This window comes from Caretta caretta, chromosome 16 (genome assembly GCF_965140235.1).
Source record: "Caretta caretta isolate rCarCar2 chromosome 16, rCarCar1.hap1, whole genome shotgun sequence".
Classification (NCBI taxonomy): domain Eukaryota; kingdom Metazoa; phylum Chordata; order Testudines; family Cheloniidae; genus Caretta; species Caretta caretta.
The window spans coordinates 7134372-7157159 of NC_134221.1; the positions used below are offsets into that span (position 1 = coordinate 7134372).

Genomic DNA, 22788 nt, shown 5'->3' on the forward strand with positions numbered 1-22788 from the left:
TGCACCATAGACCACAGGCTGAGAACGGTTGCTACATACATCTCCACTACAGAAACCTCCGGTCCCTGCTGCCATGTCCACGTTATATGTTGGTCCTTGGAACTATATTCTGCCTAGTGAAATGTAGGTCATAGGCCCCTCCACATACATACAGTCAGTTAACCCATGCCCACTCTTCAAAGATGGCTCCACAATACCAGAATCACTCCTTCTCTGAAACAGGTGCTCATGTTACCAGCTCCACGTGCAACTAGCTCTCCAGGGAGAATTGATTTGAATCTACAGCATATTGTTTCCTTGCCAGTAATGTCTCTGTTAATTTCAGAATGTTCGCATGTGGTTATAATAGCTTTTAGAGAGGTTGTTCAGGTTGGTGGGACACAGGGACAGAGCTAAAGGGGCTGGTGATTCCATTTCCATACCTCGTATGTTTTGTGATTTGACCCCCATCCCTCCATAGAAACAACCTGTGCCAAGCAGAATTTTTACCCCAAAAAGGGAGAAGAGCCAGAGACTCCATCAGGTCTTGACTTTGCTATTGATTTTTATATGGAATGTGCTCAGATACCTAAGTGACTGACACCATATAAGCCCTTAAGATATAGATAGATAGGTAAGTGCTACTGAATAACAGAGTTAACTCATGCGAGTCTTTCCACTGACTTCTGATCTGGGAAATCAGTCGGACTATTTGCATGAGTAAGTACTGCTGAAAGCGAAGAGGGGTTGCAGAATTGGGCCCTAAAGGAACATAAAAGCTACATCTCAACTTCCGTTTTTGGTCTCAGAATTGCTTATCAAAAGGAGTGTCACAAAATAAAATGCTTTTCCATGTGCCATTTTTCAGCTGCTTTTGAGCTGCCTTCGGTTTTGGCTACTGTGTGACACTAAAGCAGTTTTGCTCCATCCATAATCCCCTATTGCTCTAGGTTACTAATGATTTTGTGGTTTCCAGTAATGCTGCAGCCACACAGGAGTGGTTAATAGATACCAAGATGCACTGAAGGCAAGATGATAGGATTCCACATGCAGTCGGCATCCTAGCCTGATATAGCAATTCTGTGCTAGACTGCTCGAGGTCAGGAACTGCATCTGAACGCCCTTTCTATTATGGAATGTCTGGCTGTTCTCAGGGTTAATGTTTCAAGCTTTCATCTCCACGGCCCTCGGGTCAGATGCTAACATCACAAGGGTAGATGCACATAGTTAATGTTGGGAAAGTGCGTGGAAGCTGAAAGTGCTGTTACGAGTGTTAGGACTCAGATAAAGTCATACTCCTGATTTGCATGTGGTAGGAGGCCCAATTACTTAAAGGGACATTATCAGGTTAACATACTGTCGACTTCTAGGGGATGGTAAGACAAGGCTTTAAATAAGTAGCTTCTATGATCAACAATATTTCCATTTTTTTTTGCACATTCCAAAGCAAACAGTTTTGCATTGGTATGTAAACATCCTCTTACAGTGTGTGCAACCCAAGTGTTGCAATATTGGACATGAGAACCAGAAAGTCAGTGGACACTAAACAAAAGCAAAACTAACTAGTCTGTTGTTACTGGACAGCTGAGAGAACTGCAAAAGGAAACAGCTTGGATGGGGAAAAGTATATCCTTTTTTAAAATTCACATTTAATGTTCAAAAGTATTAGCAGTAACTTGAGTAAAGGAATTTTGTTTTTTATTTTAAAGATGTGAGGTCAAATTCTCAGCTAGTGTCAATCAGCATCCCTCCACTGGCTTTGATGGACCTATGCTGATTGACACTAGCTGATTTGTCACTTTCACTCTTTACTTTGTACACGAGAGGCAAGGTGTTAAAATCCAAGCTAGCATCTGCACAAGCATCTCATTGCTGCATTTCCCATTCATCCGTCAGGTACGTCGGAGAGCTGATTTCGGATTCAGAGGCAGACGTACGTGAAGAGGACTCCTACCTCTTTGACCTTGACAACAAGGTAGGATGTTCAAGGCATTCCCTGGCAAAACAAAAGCCAGCGTTTGCTACTCTAAAGAGCTATAAGAAAATGTGTCCCCATCTTGATGGGCAGAGCAGTGCGAGAGCTTGGGAGAGGAAAAGCACTTCTCACCTCACCGTAACCGAAATCTATTCACAGCTAAGTAAAGTGTGGATTGCATGGCTCAGGGGATTGGTAATAGGGTACAAAGCCTGACTGAGTTAGGTCAGCAGTTTGAATGCAGCTCAGGTCGATAGTCATTGCAAGTTAGTCCCATCTGATGGCTGTGTGAATTAAATTGGTTGTCTCAGTCTGATTTCTAATGTCCCAAGTACCTCTGTAGCAAAGCCCACCCTCCCAGCTCCTACTAACCAGCACCCATGTTGGCAGCCTTATTAAAGAGATCACCAATTAATGAGCTGATAGACTGAAATACCAGTTCACCAGTAAAGGACCTTTCAGGTTCGACTTCTGGTACCCTGGCAGGGCAGTACGGGGAAGCTTGCGCTGCTGGGTGTGCTGCTTCTGGTCCGAGAAGGACTGGTGTCCCTCGAGCCATCCGCTCGTTCCTTTCTCAGGGGCTTTAAACTCACTTTTAAAAGTCTGAGTGAAAGCTTTATGTGAAACTCTCCTTGGCAAGAGCAAACGTGCAGCAAGGTGATGCTGGTGACTGCAGGAGAATGGGGGGAGCTTTCTGTGGGGAGCTGCAAACCTGCTTCCATATTGGTTTGGTGGTTAGAGATGTGAAAAGAGGCTTTGTCTTTAAGAAGGGGAGGGGCCTCTCCAACCACTAAAGAAGGATCCAGTGAGGAGTCTTGTAGCCGATGCTCTGAAATCAGAAAAGTAGAAGGACCAGCCTCTCTGGTAAACGTCACTAAATGCCCAGGGTCAATTTGTTCATCCAAGGGTTAGCTAGTAGGCAGCATCCTGCATCCTCCTCCTCCTCCAAAGACTCCATCATCTCCACATTGCGCCTGCTCTCCATCAGCCTAGATTGAGGCATTTCAACATGGCTGCCAACCCACATCTGTCCTGTGTTTCTTCAGCATGCTCTGCTAATGAGGCTGACTGGGCCTAGGATTGAAAATACACTGTAGGCAATAGGCAGATTGGTAAGTGATAGATCAGAAACCCATCATTCATCCTGGCTTCCCTTTTGGGTAAATAACTAAGAAACGATGCTGGCACCAGGGAATTGCCGGGAGTTCCGTAAAGGGAAATTATGCTAATTTCTCATGGTATTATGGGAGTCTGACCTCTTCTCCCACCGTTCTCCTGGGCTCCCAGTTGGCCTTTCAGAATCTCCCAGGAGCCGTTGCTTCAGGAAGCTGTGTTAGGAACTCTGGAATAAAGGTGCTCAGTGGCCAGTACAACTGCACCAACACTGAACAGTGCAGAGATGCACTTGAAACATCATAGCTAGTCTGGGCATGCCATGCCATTGGCACTCAGGCCAGACCTGCGCTACAGACTGCTGCCGTCAAAGCTGTGCAGAGGTGTGATTCCTGACCGACATCGCTGTGCAAGCAGAAGCCCAGTGGAGATGTAGTTTTACTGGCAAGCCTGCTTTTACCGGCACAGCTTGTTTTGCTTGTGGGACAAAGCACGGCTTTGCCGGTCTAGCTGCTTCTGTGCCAGGAGTCCTTTGCTGGTATAGCATACTGGTATCCCCTATGCTGATAAAGCCCTCCTAGTATCCATAGCTTTACACCAGTGCTGCCCAATTTAATTCTCTCGTAGAGAAGGCCTGAAAGATTTATGCATAAACTTGGGAGCATCCCAAATATTTGCCTTGGCAGAGCTCTTACATACAGACGTGACTGTAAGGAGGTCACTGAAGCTATCAGGCCAAGACCATGTAACCGCTTATATTGGAAGATTTTGTCTCTGGAGTGATCATAGTATTTATCCAGCTGCTAGTACAGACCATTCCTAATGTAGCGTGTGCCAATCGTCCCCTTCCCATGAGGAAACAGCTCTGGCATGTTCTGCCCTCGCTGGAATCTGGGCACAGCTTCATTGGGCTGACTAGCCAGTGGGGAATGGTGAAAGCACTGCTCAGCATTTCTGGCTCTGCCTGAGGCTGGAATGCAGAAAACCCTGCAGTAGAGGGGATCTTCTCTTTGGGGTGCTCCTCTTGCCTCCCCCTTACTGCTTCCCAGGGACTGGGAAAGCTGCTCAGGAGTCCATCCAGAGCCCCTCGAGGCTACTTCTGTGTCGTGCAGTACTTGTAGAGCAGTGCAAAGCCCTCGATAACACCAGGGGCAGGGGCCGAGCAGGCTCCCCCCAAAGTAATTCTAGCCTCTGCCAGCTCTTGGAATGAGAGATCGTACCTGGGAATCAAATCTGGGTCTTTCTGGAGAAGTGCAGAGTGCTGAGCACACAGCTCTGGAGTGGCCCACTTGCACTCCCAACCACGGCTGTTCAGCAAATGGAGTATCAAAGATGAATAAAGGTTGAAGGCTTTTTACCTTAGGTTCTTATTACCATGGTATCTGAGCACCTCACAGTCTTTAACACCTTTATCCTCACAACAACCCTGAGAGGTAGGGAAGTGCTGTTATCCTCTCTGTGCCTCAGTTCCCCAGCTGTAAAATGGGGACAAGCGACTTGCCCAGGATCACGCAGGAAGTCTGTGGCGTTTCTGGGATTTGAACCAAACCAATTTGTGGGCTAGATCAGTAACCACGGGACCACCTTCCTCTCCGTTCAGGTAGCCATTGGGAGCTTTGATGGAGAATCTGTGGATTAATCGTAGATTGAGCCTTTTGGCAGCCACATGTAGTCCCGTTTTCAGAAAGCTAGTGTTGAGTTACTAACTGGGAGGAGCAGGGTGGAGCTGTCTCTTCAGGAGTGTCAGTGGAGTGGAATTGTATGGGATTTCACCTTATCATCTGTGGAATAACAGCCCCCAAATGGGAATAATCAATCAGAGAAAGAAACCTGTCAGCCAAAACCAGACAGAGGAGAGCAGAATGCAGTCATGTGAAGGCAGGAAACAGAAGGCAAGGCCCTGCTATATGCTGAGTGATTGGAAAATATGTCAAAAATGGCATTACCTGTTTTCAATCACTGATAACTCAGAAGAAAATGATCTGGAATGCTTGTGGATCGGTGTCCTAACAGGTAAAGCACAAGATGGGGCATTAGTTGGTGTATGCTACAGACTGAATCACACTAGGGAACAGGAAGACCAGCTCCTTATGCACCTATCTATAATGTATAGGAAAGGAAAAGCTGTGTGATCATCGGGGAACTTCAACTTGAGTGACAGATGCTGGAGGGTTCATGCTGGCAGTTCTAAAACATCCTTGGAATTTCTAAATATTGTAGGTGACAATGTCCTAACTCAAAAATTGTTGAAACTAACGCAAGGGAATTCTATATTAGACCTTGTCTTGACAGATGGAGAGGAACTGATCGCTGAACGAAAAATTAATGCTAGCTTAGGTACGAGTGATCATGACTTGATCACATTCATAACGTGCAACCAGAATAAAATCCAGACCAGTGATATATATTTATGCTTGGTACTTTAAAAGGGCCAGTTTCACAAAATTGAAACCAGTTTATGAGCCAAATTAGCTGTGAGGAAGAATTTAATCTGAAAAATGTTTAATGGTCATTGAGAATTGTATAAGAACACTTCACTGTATGCCCAAAAAGCCACAATTGAGGAAGAAGGCTGTATTGGTTAAAGAAAAGACCTGGTTTAGAGAGAAAGTGAAGGCAGCTATAAAAATATATATTTTTAAGTATAACAAATGGAAGATAAAGGAAGTTGATAGTGATGAATATAAATCGGAACTAGGAATTGTAGAAAATCAATAAAGGAAGCAAAGGGGACACAAGGAGAAATCTATGACAAGCAGAGTTAAGGACAATAAGGAGTTTTTTAAGTACATTAGGAACAAAAAGAATCCTGACAATGGTATTGGCCCATTACTAGATGGAAATAATAGAATTATGCAATAATAATGCAGAAAAGGCAAAAGTGCTCCATAAATATTTCTCTTCTGTGTTTGGGGGGAAAACAGATGATGTAGTCTTATGATAACACATTTTTCATTACACTAGTATCTCAGGAGGATGTTAAACAGCAATTACTAAAGTTAGACACTTCTAAGTCAGAAGGTCTAGAAAACATGCAACCAAGAGTTTTAAAAGACTTGGTGGAGGAGCTCGCTGGACTGTTAATGTTGATTTTCTGTAAGTCTTGAACGCTGGGGAAGTCCCAGAAGACTGGAAGAAAGCTAATATTGTGCCAATATTTAAAAAGGGGAAATGGGATGGCCCAGGTAATTATAAGTAGGGCTAAGATTATGTCCCAGAAGTCATGGATTCCGTGAGTTCAAGAGACATCCATGACGTTTTTTTGCTTCACCCCATGGCAGCGGGGCTGGAGCTGTTCACTGGCGGGGGCTGTGGCGTTCTGGGCCATGGCAGGCGGTGGGGGGCCCCCACAGCTCTCAGCTGGACCCCGCCCCCTTCCCCTCCTGCAGCCATGCTTGGGATCTCCTCCCCTCCTCAGGCCCATTTTATCACTGCTCTTTTTAGTAAAAGTCAGGGACAGGTCACAGGCTTCTGTGAATTTTTGTTCACTGCCTGTGACCTGCCCCTGACTTTTACTAAAAATAACCTTGATAAAATCTTAACCTTAATTATTAGCCTGACATTGAGCCTGGGCTAGATAATGGAGAGTCTGATATGAGACTCAATTAATAAAGAATGAAAAGAGAGTACTGTAATACCACTAAACACGGGTTTATGGAAATAGATGCTGTCAGACTAACTTGATTTCTTTTTTTTTATGAGATCACAAGTTCAGTTGATAAAGGTAATAGTGTTGATGTAGTATACTTAGACTCCTATAAAGCGTTTGACTTGGTACTGCATGATATTTTGATCTAAAAATCTAGAACAATATATAATTAACATGGCACCTGTTAAATGGATTAAAAGCTGGCTAATGGTTGTAATTGTAAATAGGGAATCATCATGGAGCAGGTGTGTTTCTAGGGGGGGTCCTGTGGGGTTCGGTTCTTGGCTATTTAACATTTTTATCAATGACCTGGAAGAAAACACACGATGATGGATAAAGTTTGCAGATGCCACACAAATTGAGGGAGTGCTAAATAATGAAAAGCACAGGCCACTAATGCAGAGCAATCTGGATTGCTTGGTAAGCTGGGTGCAAGCAAAAAATATAGCAGTTTAATATGGCTAAATTTAAATGTATCCATCTCAGAACAAAGAACGTCGGCCATTCTTACAGGATGGGGGACTCTATCTTGGGAAGCAGTGACTCTGAAAAAGATTTGGGGGTTGTGGTGGATACTCAGCTGAACATGAGCTCCTAGTGTGATGCTGTGGCCAAAAACACCGATGCAATCCTGGGATGCATAAACAGGAGACCTCGTGAGTAGGAACAGAGAGGTTATTTTACCTCTGTATTTGGCACTGCTGTGACTGCTGCTGAAATACCATGTCCAGTTTTGGGGTCTACAATTCAGGAAGGATATTGATAAATTGGAGAGAGTCCAGAGGAGAGCCAGGAGAATGATTAAAGGATTAGAAACCATAGTAATAGCTCAAGGAGCTCAATGTACTTAGCTTAACAAAGAGAACGTTCAGGGGTGACTAGATTACAGTCGGTAAGTATGTGGGTGGGGATCAAATACTTAATGATAACAATCTAGCAGAGAACGATATAACATGATCCAATGGCTGGAAGTTGAAGCTAGACAAATTCAAACAGGAAATAAAGTGGAAATTTTTACCAGTGAGAGTAATTACTCATTGGAACAATTTGCCAAGGGTCATGGTGGATTCTCCCACACTGACAGTTTTTAAATCAAGATTGGATTTTTTTCTAAAACACATGCACTAGGAATTATTCTTGGGGAAGTTCTATGGCCCGTGTTATACAGGGGTCAGACAAGATGATTGCAGTGGATGCTTCTGGCCTTGAAATCTATGAAAGAAGAGGCCGCTAAGCCCCACCCAGCCAGGCAACAGCCTCACAAAACTCAGCATCACTGCAGAATGGCTGAGTTTGAGTTTGCGCTGTAGCACAAAGGAGCGATAGGGGGATTATTTTAGTTATCTTTATTTGTCACTCCAGGCTGTGTGAGCTGTGATTTATTTAGCATGCTGGGTCCTACATACAGATCCTGTTCACTGTTTGAAAAAAGACAAACATTTGTTTAATTGCCCAAACTCTCTGCCAATTCACTGCTCTTATCATAGAATCATAGAATATCAGGGTTGGAAGGGACCTCAGGAGGTCATCTAGTCTAACCCCCTGCTCAAAGCAGGACCAATCCTCTTGGGTAGGATATACTATAGTGGATGTTGTCTGGTCTTCCCCTTTTAAAAGGACCGTCATCTTCTTTTTGTATTAGCAAAATGCAGAGAAACACACATTCTCTCGGGATCTTTGGGAAAGATGAGATTGGGTTTTATCAGTTGCAGCCTCTTGCTAATGAGAGTTGCCTGCTTTAACTGTAACACTTGACTCTCCTTTAGAACCTTTCATGTGAAGATCTCAAGCACATCGCAAACATTAATGAATTACGCCCCCCTTTGACCTAGGTGGTATCACCCCATTTAATATACAGGGGAAATGAAGGCTATTGCATGTACATTCGAAGGCTCCATTGTGTTTTACATGGGGTTAGTTAATGTGTTTAAGACAATGATTTCCCAGCGCATCCCAGCCCAGAATGATTAAGGGACTTGCCAAAAGACACCCAGCTGGTCTGTGGCAGAGCTGAGACTAGAACCCTGGTCTTGTGACTCCCAGTGATGCATCTCCCCACAAGGCCATCCTTCACCCCGTTACTGAACGACATTTTAGTTCAATTCACGGTGGTATTGGAAATGACTTTGCATGTCACAAACACAGGACCAGCTCCCGCAGCCCTTCCTTATGCAGTTAGGTCCCACTGCAGTCAACAATGACCATGTCCATGAGGAAGAACTTGCATAAGAGTGGCAGGGTCAGGCCCACATCTCAAGTCTCACTGTGTGATCCATTCCCTCAACCTCCCCCTTTCTATGTTGCTTTCTCTTTGTTAAAAGAGGGAGGGCAAACAACCCCCATGCCTCTTTACCGTTCACATTGGTTCTCCCTGGCTCCTGACATGAATCCTTAACTAGAGCCTCATTTTGTCAACACACGGTGATGTTGGCAGGCTCGATGCACCTGCAGAGCGCCAGGCACGTACCCTGCTCCTGCTTATCATGCAAAACCAGGGAAGAGACTCGTGCACAGAATCACAGCTGAAGAAGCTGAACCTTTCCACCCCAGTGACCAGCTTTCAGGGTTAAACCCTCTTTGAAATCCTAGTGTGGTGGGTTTTATTGCCCTTCTAGTGTAAACAGCTCAGGCACCTTCTCTAAAGCCCTCTGATCAAGTTCTCATTGCTCTCCGTTCACTGTGGAATGAGCGACATGTTGCTCACCATACCCTAAGGTGGACATTCTGAACCCTTTGTATCCAACAGACTCTTCCCCTGACCTGACTCTCCGTACCCCAAACTGAAGTAGATACGATTAAAATTGCAAAGCCTGCTAAATTTTAAAACCTGTAGCAGGCTGCTCAGTGTAGACCAAGTGTGTATCTTTTTCATATCTTCAGATGTCTTCTCCTGGGGTTCCTGTATCAGTTGGCTGGTAGAATTCTGGCACAGCTGATCCATTAAAGATTGTGAGGTGCTTGCCCAGAAGGGGATGTGAGCTCCACTAATGGATCCTTTTGCTTTTGGCTTCTGTGTGACTGAAATTAGCTTCTGTAATTAAAGCTTGCAGTTTGCACAGTCATTCTGCGCTGGAATAAAAAGCCCTGAGGGAGTCTCTTATTTTCAAGGAAAACAAAATATTACGATAACTGCTGCGAGGGCATTAGGGAAAGAGAGGGTTTCTGTGTTCTCTCTTTCGCTGTAGTCTTCAGGAAGTAGTGTGTTTGCTGTGAGCTCTGGCTTTGTGCTTCTCAGCTGTCACGTTCAATTAGCAGGACCGGAGAGATGCTGTTTCCTGAGTCCGCTGGCCGTTTACCCACCAGGTGTGTGTTTGCATGGAGCAGGAGTGCCGCTGGAACAGATTAGTGCCTTAGCAGAGCAGGTTTGTGGAGAGCCGAGCTGCTCGCTCAGCTTCTTAGGTCAGGAGTGTTTCGAACAGCCTCCAGGCATGCAGGCTAAGTGCTTTGTGAAGAGATGTATATTTTGTAATGCCTAATGGTTTGGCCTTTTAAGCCTTCAAGCAGGAGAGTCCGAGACTCCAATATTTTGAAAGATCTTGAAATTCCTTTGTGTGTTAACTGTGAAGTGACCTGTATCTCAGCTGCTTTTAAATAACTCCACCTAACGAAACATTCACTGTTCCTCCCTCTAGGATGGAGAGGTGTACTGCATAGATGCTCGTTTCTATGGCAACATCAGCCGCTTTATAAACCATCTCTGTGAGCCAAACCTCACTCCTGTGCGAGTGTTCATGTCACACCAGGACCTGCGCTTTCCCAGGATCGCCTTCTTCAGCACCAGGCAGATCGAAGCTGGCGAGGAAATCGGGTATGTGCTACCCACAGGGTCTGCCTTTCCCCTGGGAATTGTCCTTGTGTCATCTCTAGCCTAGCTCCTAGATTCAGAATGACCCAGAAACCCCACAACATTTGGAACCAGTGAATCAGAGTCTGCTATTTCAAACCCAGCTCCCAGCTGGGGAACAGTAGAAGGGCAAATCAGTTCCAAATTTTGTGGGGTTTCTGGGTCATTCTGAATCTAGGAGCTAGGCTAGAGATGACTCTTTCCAAAGCGACACATCTGCCCAACCTGCAGCTGTGAAAAAGCTAACACTTGGTGTGCTGCTTAGGTTTCTCAGGGAGTGGGAAATTCCATGGTTGGGGAAGGGATAGTGGCCAACAGGTTAGCAAAATGGTCTGGTACTCGGGAGACCTAGGTCCTATTCCTGGCTCTGCCAGTGGCCTGCTGGGTGACCCTGGGCAAGTCACTGTGCCTCAGTTTCCTCATTGGTAAATAGAACAGAAATTATGCTCACCTCCTTTGTAAAGTGCTGTGAGCTCCACTGATGAAACACACTTACATAAGAGCTATGTATTCTTATTGTTGTCAGTCAATTTCAGGCTCTGGTAAGGGTAGGCAAGCCTCATGCCTTATGGGATAAGGGGATAACAGGAGTTGGGAAGGAATTTTCCCTTCTGTGCATGTCCTTGCCCCACTGATGAGGTGCATTCTGGGTTTGTCTTTCCCTTAATGCTTCCAGGGATCTCAAAGCAGTTTGCAAACATGTATTTCATCTCCTGCACTCCCCCGCTTGTGAAGTCAGGAACTGTCTCTATTTACCGCTGGGCAGATTGAAATGGAGCAGTATAGGGCTTCTGCTGCCTTGTAGAGTGCAGAGTGGGTGTGCCGCTTCACTAGATCAGAAACGTGGAGTCTCACGCTTGCTTTGCCCAGGTGTAAATGACAACAAAAGGTGCCAGGCAGTGAAGAATCAGCCCCAGAGAACACAGCGCTCCCCTTTCTCTCACTCTGTGTAACCCTATCAAGTTAGAGGGAGTTCCATGGGATGTAAGGGTTTTGATGCTGTCTCACATGACTTTCTCATAAACAAACTGGGGAAATATGACCTAGATGGAGCTACTATAAGGTGGGTGCATAACTGGTTGGAAAACGGTTCCCAGAGGGTAATCAGTGGTTCACAATCAAGTTGGAAGGGCGTATTGAGTGGGGTCCCACAGAGATCTGTTCTGGGTCTGATTCTGTTCAATGTCTTCATCAATGATTTAGATAATGGCATAAAGTTTGCAGATGATACCAAGCTAAGGGGTTGCAAGTGCTTTGGAGCATAGGATTAAAATTCAAAATGATCTGGACAAACTGGAGAAATGGTCTGAAGTAAATAGGATGAAATTCCATAAGAAGAAATGCAAAGTACTCCACTTAGGAAGGAACAATCAGTTGCACACATGCAAAATGGGAAATGACTGCCGAGGAAGGAGTACTGCGGAAAGGAATCTGGGGTCATAGTCGATCACAAGCTAAATATGAGTCAACAGTGTAACGCTGTTGCAAAAAAAAGCAGACGTCATTCTGGGATGTATTAGCAGGAGTGTTGTAAGCAAGACACAAGAAGTAATTCTTCTGCTGTACTCCGCGCTGATTAGGCCTCAACTGGAGTATTGTGTTCAGTTTTGGGCGCCACATTTCAGGAAAGATGTGGACAAATTGGAGAAAGTCCAAAGAAGAGCAACAAAAATGATTAAAAGTCTAAAAAACGTGACCTATGAAGGAAGATTGAAAATATTGGATTTTTGTAGTCTGGAGAAGAGAAGACTGAGAGGGGACTTGATAACAGTTTTGAAGTACATAAAAGGTTGTTACAAGGAGGAGGGAGGTAAATTGTTCTCCTTAACCTCTGAAGATAGAACAAGAAGGAATAGGCTTAAATTGCAGCAAGGGCGGTTTAGGTTGGACATTAGGAAAAACTTCCTAACTGTCAGAGTGGTTAAGCACTGGAATAAATTGCTTAGGGAGGTTGTGGAACCTCTGTCATTGGAGGTTTATAAGAGTTAGACAAACACCTCTCAGGGATGGTCTAGATAATACTTAGTCCTGCCATGAGTGCAGGGGACTGTACTAGATGACCTCTTGAAGTCCCTTCCAGTCCTACAGTTCTATGATTCTATGTGAATCAAGGCCAGATCCTGTGCTCAAGTGACCCTGACAACATCACAGTGAGCCAGTGATAGAATCTGGCTACTCAGATTTCCTGTCTTTTGCTGTAACCATTAGACCACCCTTCCTCTGCGGCATCCAGTGTTAGCATTTGCTGGGGTAGCCTGTGAGACCTTATTTGCTTGGTTCCCAAGAACTCAGCTCTACTCTAAACTTGTCACCGAGGTTTCCTTGTTGGCATACACTCCAACAACCCTTGAGCTGATCAGACTCCAGCGTGAGGGGCACGTGCTGGGTGTATAATACATCCAAAGTTACACAGCAAACCTCTTCCTTCTATACAGGTACACATTTCATTGCAGTTACTATACATAGCATCGCACGTTTTGGGATTGGCTTGGTTACTTTCCAGGACCCAATTCTTGTGCAGCATGCTCTGTCCACGGTCGACTTTACTCCTTACCTCATCTTTATGCTCCCGACTTCTCTTGTGCGTTGTTATCTTGTTCTTAATAAATGGTTCCCTAGGTGTTCCCTCTCTTATCATAGCTCACTCAGATATTGTCTTTTAGCTTACTGACCTATTATTTATCTTAGAATCATAAAATAGAATCACAGATGATTAGGGTTGGAAGAGAACTCAGGAGGTCATCTAGTCCAATCCCCTGCTCAAAGCAGGACCAACACCAACTAAATCATAGCACAGACATTTCATTTTCAGCCTGCTCATTACCTCCCCAATTCTCTCTTGCAAGAATTGAGGCCTCCTGCATGTTTAATTGCTCACGTCCAGTCTGGCCTGCAGCCATTACCCAAGGCAGGGATGGAGGACTTGGTGGCCCAATGACAGCTGCTCCATTCTTGTCCTTACCGTTAAGAGTCACAAAATGTAAAACCCTGCTATTGAATCTCCCTCTTTCTCCTCTTCTCATTTAGTTTTGTAACCTAGGAGGCCAGGACACAGGTTAACTGTAACTTCCAACATGCGCACCCCAATGATGCTGGGATTGCAGAGAGTAGTAACTATTGCTAAGCAAATACCAATAGGTCCAGTGGGTTCGCCATGTCAACAGTGCTCTAAATTTGATTAACTGGACAGTTCAGAGGCCATCCACTTTGGGAATGGCCAGGAATGTGTTCTGGGTGCCTGGCCATAGAAACATGTGGGAAATCCCCAAAGATCTGACGTTTACTTTAAAGTGAGATTCAGAAGCGAAGCTGGATGAAGAGGTTGTCTTGGCTCCGAGGGAGGGACTGAATTCAGAGGTGAGGCAAAAATGATAGCGTACGCAGCACATCCGGGATGAATTGATCCAAAAATGGACAGGACAAAGTAAATAACTATGTAAAAGAAAATCCGTGTAAATCACATCAGTTTTGTATTCTGAAGGGATCAGATTGAGCCCCTGGCGGCGCAAGTGCAGTTCCTATTGAAGTGAGTGGCCTGGATCTGGACTCACACTGGTTTTGTGTCACTGTTACACTGTTGACCTCAGTGGAGTTACTTATGCTGGTGATAATCAGGAGTGACATTGGAATGGGGCCCCGTGGAAGCTGCCCCTGTTCACACTGTGGCCCCAGAAGTGCTGGGAATTGTGCAGGCGTAAGTTAAGGGGGGGAGGGGCTGCTTTCTTTTGTGTTCTCCTGTTACTTGTTGTTCTTGCTTCACCCCTGCTCAGTCCCTTCAGCGTGTAAGCTGCCCTCGTTTTGCACACCCAGCGAAGGGCGAAGCCACGCCAGTTACAATGCTTTGCCACGCCTGTATGGTTTCTGACCAGTGCCCAGCACTGTTTGCATCACTCCTGACCATGGCTCCCGCTAACTCCAGGCTTGCCCCTCTAGTCTCTGTACTGAAAGGATGAGGAAGTGCAAGTAACTTCCATAAAAGAGAGGCGATTTTCCTGTCTGACGCAGAGCACCCACCTCATCTAGGAGCCAGGGCCTAGGACTGGTGCCAAACTGATGCTATCTGTGCTGGCAGTTTTTGCCACGGCTGCTGTTGCGCTTGCAGTAGATCCCAGACCAGGAAGCTCACTGGACCAAAAGGCACGTTGTCTGCTTTCAGCCTGATGTGGGCAGCGTTTTGATTCCCCAGCTGGGAGCTGGGTTTGAAATAGCAGACTCTGATTCATCAGTTCAATCCTGCAGGTGTCTTATTTTACTTACAAATCCCATCTCTCAGTGACTAACATTAATACATCTTACCAGTGTACGGACATCTCTGCTTTCCTGAGTAAGTGCCTAAAGAGAATGAGCCAGATTCCAGCCCCCACATGGACCCTTTACCGCTCTCCGGCAGTGTAAAGGAGCTGCAGTGGTCACCAGGGGAATTCCCAGGGTGCAGGGGCAGCATACAGCCCTGTGCCAGACTCCAGCATTGCATCTGCTCCCATTACAAACGAGCTTCGTTACTGGGTTTTTGGGAGCTGTTCTCAGCTGTGGGAAGGTGAATGTGTAGTGATTAACAACAGGAAACTACAGCCTCTGTGTCTGAGGCTTTATCGCTGCGCAGATGGACAGGCAAGACTGCAGTTGTGTATCTTGTGGTGTTTGGCTCTACGGACGGCTTCTAGCCATCACTTCTTTGCCTGTGGGAGCTGGGTGGCTCGGGGCCACGGTTGCAGCGTAGGGAGCCTTCCACACCGAAGTGTCCCCGTTCACACCCATCCCAGGGTAGCAGTGACAGCAGTCCGTTCTCGTCCGATGCCTGCCTGGTAGGGCTCAGTAAGCTCCCAGTGATCAGGGAACTATGTCACAAGCGCTTCGTCACAATTTGCGGAATGTTCTTGCCCTGCTGCTTTAGTTTCTCTGTGTGACGGCTCCAAGTAGCTATACAGTAAGGGGTCGGAGGAGCTGCAGAGAGATGGGTTTCGCCGAGGCGCCTCCAGTTCTGTTGTACCATCTTCATGACTACCGAGGAGGTGTCTTTCGAGGCAGCAGTGAGGAAGAAATTTAGGAAGCACTAAAGCCAGAGAGGGCTCCAGTGCCAGAGGAGGGAGGACATGGCAAAGGAAAAGAGAAATGTTGTTCCCCACCTAACCGTGACCCTAGTAAGTTTATAGCTACACCGTGGATAGTATCAGTGCTGGTTTCTTTAGAGGGTCCCGCCCCTGCTCTGCAGGGACCAGCCCTGGGAGAGGGAAGGGAAATCACAGTTCTGTGCTCACCCCCCAGCCGGATAGAATAACCCACAGGCCATGTGGAGCACAAGGGTTGAATTCCCCATCCTGGTGTCCCCTGGGCCATCTAGTCCTCCCGGCTTGTCACGTTTGTGGCTGGGGAGGGTTTTTATGTGCCAGAACTGTTGCAGTCCGTTCCCCTCTTGAGGCTTGCATAGAACTTCCGGCCTCTGTGGGAGAGGGGGCTGGGTGGTTTGGCAGTAGGACACGGAGCCCTTCCGCCTGTCCCCGCCAGGCACTCCTGGAGAGGCGTTGCCATCGCAATGCTGTTCACCGGCTGGGTGAACGTCATTGGTGGCGCTCTGTCCAGCTCGAGCGCTCCCATTGCTGGAGCACCGAATGGTCCCCTCTTGGCTTCAGCAGTGATGCTAATGACAGAGACTGAATCAACCCCTCACTAGGAGAAGTGGTTCTGCCAAGTCCAGATTGAGGCATATTGACCAAGGCTGGTGTGGGAGGGGAATCTCCACCTGCTGCTGGTACGGTACCTTTTCTGGGATGTCACAAAGGGTTTCAGCCTCTAGGGGGCACCTTTCCCCTGAGCCAAAGGGGCTCTGCCCCTGCTTGGGGTGGAAAAGGCCCTCACCCTCTTGACCCATTTCATCCTTTGCCTCCAAGTGCCAGGCAGCACCCCCTGTTAGAAGGGATCTCCTGGGAAGGGTTCGGCTCTGTACACACAGATTCCATCAGAGCCTCTGGTGTGGCATGGAGTGTGTGTGTGTGTCGGGGAGGGAGAATTGGGGTGCACAGAACTCCAAGCAGGGGGAGATAGACTCTGCAGTGGGGAAGGGGCGGGAAATGCGGGCACGCAGAGCCCCTGCCATGCGGCAGGAGAGTGGAGGGACACCCTGGAATGGGGAATGACGACACACAACTGGTGGAAAGGAGATTGGGGGAACCTGGTATGGGGAAAGGGGGTACACAGAGCCCCTGCCATGTAGTCCTCTCCATGGAGGGCATGGGGGAAGTGGGAATGGGGTGCACACAGCTGCTGGTGTGTGGGACAGACTGGGAGACCATGGTATGGAGAGCACACAGACCCCTGGCAGGGGTGAGCCTGGGGGCAGTTGGTGTCCCTACAACAGAAGATGGGAGAGTGGCACCCAGGGAATTTGATGGGGGAGGGATGGAAGGATACAGGGAGCCCCCAGGGTGGGCAGTGCATTCAGGCTGCACAAGCTATGAAGATTTCAGAGTAACAGCCGTGTTAGTCTGTATCCGCAAAAAGAACAGGAGTACTTGTGGCGCCTTAGAGACTAACAGATTTATTTGAGCATAAGCTTTCGTGAGCTCCAGCTCACTTCACTGAATGCATCCGATGCAGTGAGCTGTAGCTCACGAAAGCTTATGCTCAAATACATTTGTTCATCTCTAAGCTATGAAGGGTGTGACCCCCTGCTTTACAAACTTTTCTGGTTTAGGTCTTCTCTACTACCCTAAAGTAATTGTTTGAATATGCGCACATCCCTCCTGTTGTGTTCCAATGACCAAATGTCCCCCCCTCTCTTCCAGCTTTGACTACGGAGACCGATTCTGGGACATCAAAGGCAAATACTTCAGCTGTCAGTGCGGTTCACCCAAGTGCAAACACTCGAGCACAGCCCTGGCCCAACGGCAAGCTAGCACATCCTCCCAGGACACACAGGAGACCGGACTTCCCGACACCAGCTCTGCCATGGCAGCCGGCCCCTTTTGAGGACTTGCTCCCGGGAGACCGAACTGTTTTAACTCGATAGATTCAGATACTGTTTGAAATTTCCATTGAAAGAGAAAACACATTCAAGGAAAGCCAAGGGGTTCATGACATCTAGGGATGTGCCACCGACTGTTACTTGAGGAATAAGTGAAAGCAAATCCGGACTCCATGTTGTAGGTTTCCTCCCTCTCCACCCCTGGAAAGCTGCTGGTTTTACAGTGAGTGCAAAGGGATGGCTGTTGCAGTTTTTCCATGCAAGATGTCCTAGCATCCATCTCTTCATGTGTTGTCAGAGCCAAGGGAAGCGTTTACCCCTCCTCTTCAGAACGCCGTTATTGATTGAATGGAACCTTCATGCCAAGTCATCTCCAGTTCTCTTACAATAAACTTTGAATACTTGATGGAACTTACTTTTTAAAGGGGCGGGGGGACGGTTCTGACATTGGTTTACTTGACGCAGCTTTGTGGGGCAGGTCCTTTAAACCACGAATTTCTCCCTCACCTGGCAGGACATTGCAGCGTGGTCTTCCCTGGTCCCGTCGCTGGGAGCTAGAGGGCGTTTGCTTCTAACAGATGCCCATCAGTTACCAAATCCGCTGATCTGTTATTTTTTTTCCTAAAGAAAAATGGAAAAGAATCCTTTTTCCTTCCTGTCCCCCCAATCCCTGTCTCTGTTCCAAGCCTGCCAGAGATTCTCTCCCCACCGCTCCTGCTCTATACAAAGCTTTCTCCGTTAAAAACCAGCTCTCACCTCTGCCCCTTGGGCATGTTACTGTCTCAGTGTTGATTTCACCAGTGGAAGGATTTGCCTCTCCTGCCACGTGAGCAATCTTAGAGAGGGACGGGGATTGTACAAGACACTAACTTCTGAAAGCATCAGTTTGCTTTTTAAAAACAAAACAAAGTGATACATGTACTATAAAGAACCTTTGGCATTGCTCAAGAGAATGCTTAAGGCCGGGCAAGCATCAGATAGGACACACCCCAGCGAGAGGAGATACCATGGCCACCAGCTCATCCCTCCCTTTTCCCAACTCGGGGCACCTCTGATTTAATTTTTAAGCCACACACTATGAAGTTTAAATGAACTGATTTATTTTTTACCATTATTAAAACATTCGGGACAAAGCATTAAAAAAAAAAAAAAAACCACACACACACACACACACACAACAAAAAGAAACCACAAAACAAAAACGGTGCTGATTCTGGTGTGATTTTTACTCACCACGTGAATATAAACTATCAATTGTATAAAAAGAACAAAGTGATTTTAGTATAAAATGCAGGAAAAAAACACAAAACCTTTTTTAAATTGTTAGTATTGTAGTGTGAATAAATTTGCCATCACCTTTTGTGTGATGGCTGGGCAGGTCATTACCTTAATTTTTTTTTTTTTTTGCATATATCTTTAAATACTGTAATTAGTGCAGTAACAGGGGTTTTTTTCTTTTGTGCATCTCTTCTAAAACATTCATAATGCCGTCATGTTTATTATTATTATTATTATTTTCTGTTAATGTTTTTGACAATTTTAAAGGAGCAGTCTTTTGGCTCTGGTCATTTTCTTGTTCTGTTTTCAATGAAATCAATAAAAAAAAGTGCTTTAAAATGAATTTGGCTCTTTCATTCATCAGTGTTGCCAACTCTCATGATTGCATGACAAGTATTGTGAGATTTTGGTTTTTTTTTAATTTAAATCCCAGCTCCAGGAGTCATGTGATAACATAGAAATCTGTTTTTTGGGGAGGGGGGTTTGTTGTCGGGGTTTTTAAAGCAAATTTCTGGCCCTCATGGTTGCACAGAAAAGCTGGAAAATGCATATTCTAAAAGCTCAGAAAGCAAAATGAAAACCCCCCACATTTAGTAGAATCATAAATCTTGTGCTTTTAAGTCACTCAGAATATTTTTGGGCAGCCGCCCTTATGATTTCTCAGTGTTTGAGGTGGCAATGCTGTTCTGAGGTGATCTTCCCCCAACGGCCTCCCCAGAATAGGTCAGCAGCAAGGCAGCCTTCCAAAAAGAAGCCTCCGTCATGGGCTGATTCCTGTGCCCCCTGAAGAGCCCCATAGACATTCATGGGTCTCTGTTCAGGACCAGTAGTCCGTCCGTAGAGATTGTAATGCAGGACTGCGGGCCCTGGCCATGCAAACCCACTATCCCGGGGATGCAATCTATTTGCCTGCCCTGCAAGGAAAACAACTAATGAGACTGTCCACCGCCACCCATCCACAAAAAAATCTCACCCAGCAGAAGGGACAAGTGGAATTTTGCAAGACTGAAAGGGTACGGAGATGCCACTTTCTTACCAGCTTTGGGACACCTGTGAATCTCCCTTGAGCATTGTCACGTGGGGCGAGAGAATTGCGTGAATGTGTTTCCACTGCTGGCAGGAGCTGAGTGATCTGTAGATGCAGGGTTCCCAAGGGCTGGTTAAGGTGATAATGGGTTCTTTCTTACAGTGCAGTTAAAAAGGACCTGCGGATGGAAATAAAAAATGGACTTCTGCCCATGTTAGCTTATTTATGTATGGAGAAGGCCTGCAAGGTTTTCTTCCCCTCCCGCACCTTTGGAAGGGGCAGGGGAGGTGTGGTTCTGCCTCTGGGGCTGGGGATAGTTTAAGTTTAGAATGATTGGGAATGTGATGTCTGGGCTTCCCTGTTTTTGCTCGAGGACTCCGAGACGTGGACCAGTCCTGCACTAACAGGCTTGGTGAGGGTGGGGAAGCCCTAGGCAAGGGAGCTTTGCGCCCCATGGCTTGAGTTCAACTGGGGCTGACAAAAATTAGGGTTTTTAAAACAGTCTGAACAATAATTACCCCTGGCTCAAACACAGTTCTCTTGTCTCCACTCCGACTCCTGCTCGTTCCCCCAGTGGCCCATTGAGGCTGAATTTTGAATTTCTAGTACAAGAAATCAAAATTGGGGGGTGGGGGGGACACACCCTTCTTGGCCACAAACCTAAATGACAGGTTTCAGAGTAGCAGCCGTGTTAGTCTGTATTCGCAAAAAGAAAAGGAGGACTTGTGGCACCTTAGAGACTAACCAATTTATTTGAGCATAAGCTTTCATGAGCTACACCGATGAAGTGAGCTGTAGCTCACGAAAGCTCATGCTCAAATAAATTGGTTAGTCTCTAAGGTGCCACAAGTCCTCCTGTTCTTTACGCCTAAATGAGTTTCTCTTTCGAAGATTCCCTTTCAGAGATGGCCTCTGAAGCTCCCTGGGTGGCATCCACAGCAGTGCCTGGTCCAAAGCCCGCTCACATCATTGCCAGGCTGTCCAGTGACTTCAACAGGCTCTGAATCAGGTCCAGAGAATGGAGCAGCGGTAGCTATGGTCAAACCACAGGCTTGGTTTTGGGCCTGCTTGCTCTGTATTAAACACGGCTTGAGCCAGCTGCAGCTTGGGGGAGAGGGGCGAGCGGTTAAGGGCTGGTTAAGGTGATAATGGGTTCTTCCTGCCAAATCTCCGAGGCTGAGGTCAGGCTACAGAAGTTGCTCCTGAGCTCTGGAGGGAACGGGTGGTGGGGTCCTTCCCCACGTCTGCTTAGGCTTCGACTCCGCCGATGCGTGAGGGCAAGAAACATGTCATAATCTACACCGTGATGAAGCATGATCATGGGGATCTGTCACCCTAAATCTGCCTCTTAAGAAAAAATAATAAACCCACGGAGTCATTTACAGGCTCATAAAAATAGTCGTGAACAGTAGTAAAAGTTGGGCTCGACTCCAGCAGAGGAGATATGGGGAGGCCAGGGTTTCAGTGGCATTCTGCCTTAGCTACGCAGCTTGAACGTCAGTTCACCGTGTCTCGCCCTTCGAGGGAAGCGTAGTTTGAATCCCACCTCTGGCCTCCACCCCCCCTTAGTTCAAGGCTCGCTTTGTCTCGTAGCCACCAATCTTCTGGATGAGGATTGGACTGGCCTCCCGTCAAAGCCCCCTCCTGCCACAATCATATTGTTCACAACATTTAGCACTTATTTAGCCCTGTTCATTTTCGAGGTGCTGTCCTCTTGTCAGGGAGGTATGGAAAGATGAGCCAGCAGAAGTACTCCAGGGGAAGTGACGTTCCCAGGGGTACGCAGTAAATCAGTAGCAGAGCGAGGCTTAGAGGCTCATAGTCCTATGTACAGACCACTTGGCCACACTGCCACAAAGCCATTTGCTCTTTCTTCTTTGCCTGGAGCTGACCATCTTCCCTCCAACAGGCTCTCAGCTTCTGCTGGCCCAAGAGACCCAAATGCATTTGACCTAGTCTTACCTCAAGGCCTTTCACATTAAAGAAAAGGAGGACTTGTGGCACCTTAGAGACTAACCAATTTATTTGAGCATGAGCTTTCGTGAGCTACAGCTCACTTCATCGGATGCATGACTAACATGGCTGCTACTCTGAAACCTCACATTAAAGAGGCAACCCAAGTGCATGAGAGGAAACTGGTTCTACAGGCCTCCCTGCCCCAGCGGGTACCTAGTGCTCTCTCCCCCCGAGCACTGCGGGGGCAGGAAAAGCATGTGCACGTGAGTAGCCGTAGCTGCTTGTCACACTGATTTATGCTTCCACCACTGGACAAAGGACTGAGGCCTGGTCTACACACTGCAAACTTAGGTCGACACAAGTCACCTTGCATCAACTTGTGCGCGTTGTAGTGAGGTGGAGTGGCCTCCCTCCAGACATGCGAGCAAGGGATGGCTACACTCCTCTTGGTGGGCGGAGCCAAACCTGCCCCGCCTCCTGCTGGAAGTACTGGGGCGGGATAGGAAGTATAAAGGGAGGGCCCTGCAGCTCAGTTGAGTGGGAGCTAGGGAAGGGGATCGATGTCTCTAGCCTGCTGCAGAACTCCGGAGCTGAACTGCTGTGCTCTGGGCCCCGGCGGAGACCGACAGACTGACCCTGGAGGGGTGTTGCCCAGATGGACCTCCACGGTAGAGCCCAAGGTGACAGAGGACCCTTGGCCTACGGAACCCCCCTGCCCAGCCCGGGGTAGGAAGTAGCCTGGGGAACCAGACGTTAGTCTGGTTTTGTTGCCAGAACAGGGGTCCGTGTGTTTTGGTCGGATCCTTGCTGTCCTGGTGGTGGAACCATTTGCCACTGTTAGGGCTCTGGGCTGGGACCTGGTGGAGCAGGGTGGGGCTGGATCCCCCTGCTGCCCACCCTGCCCCTGGAGTGGCAGCCTAATCACCCCTAGGCCAGAAGCCTGCGCATCACTTGTGTCTTGCCCCAGCCAGGAGCCGGTGGGCCCAGATTGTGTGTTTGCAGGCTG

At 47.1% G+C, this 22788-nt stretch overlaps 1 protein-coding gene across 12 annotated transcripts in view; it reads left to right on the forward strand.

Moving 5' to 3' along the window:
- EHMT1 (euchromatic histone lysine methyltransferase 1) overlaps positions 1–18705 on the forward strand; it is a 169873-nt gene extending 151168 nt beyond the window's left edge. For all 12 annotated transcript variants that reach the window (XM_075120510.1, XM_075120509.1, XM_048822534.2 and 9 more), the window contains 3 exons: positions 1876–1954; positions 10349–10524; positions 17343–18705. In XM_075120510.1, coding sequence (XP_074976611.1) covers positions 1876–1954; positions 10349–10524; positions 17343–17526 — 439 coding nt within the window. In that variant the 3' untranslated portion in view covers positions 17527–18705. The remainder of the gene's footprint in view (positions 1–1875; positions 1955–10348; positions 10525–17342) is intronic.
- The last annotated feature ends 4083 nt before the right edge of the window (positions 18706–22788 follow it).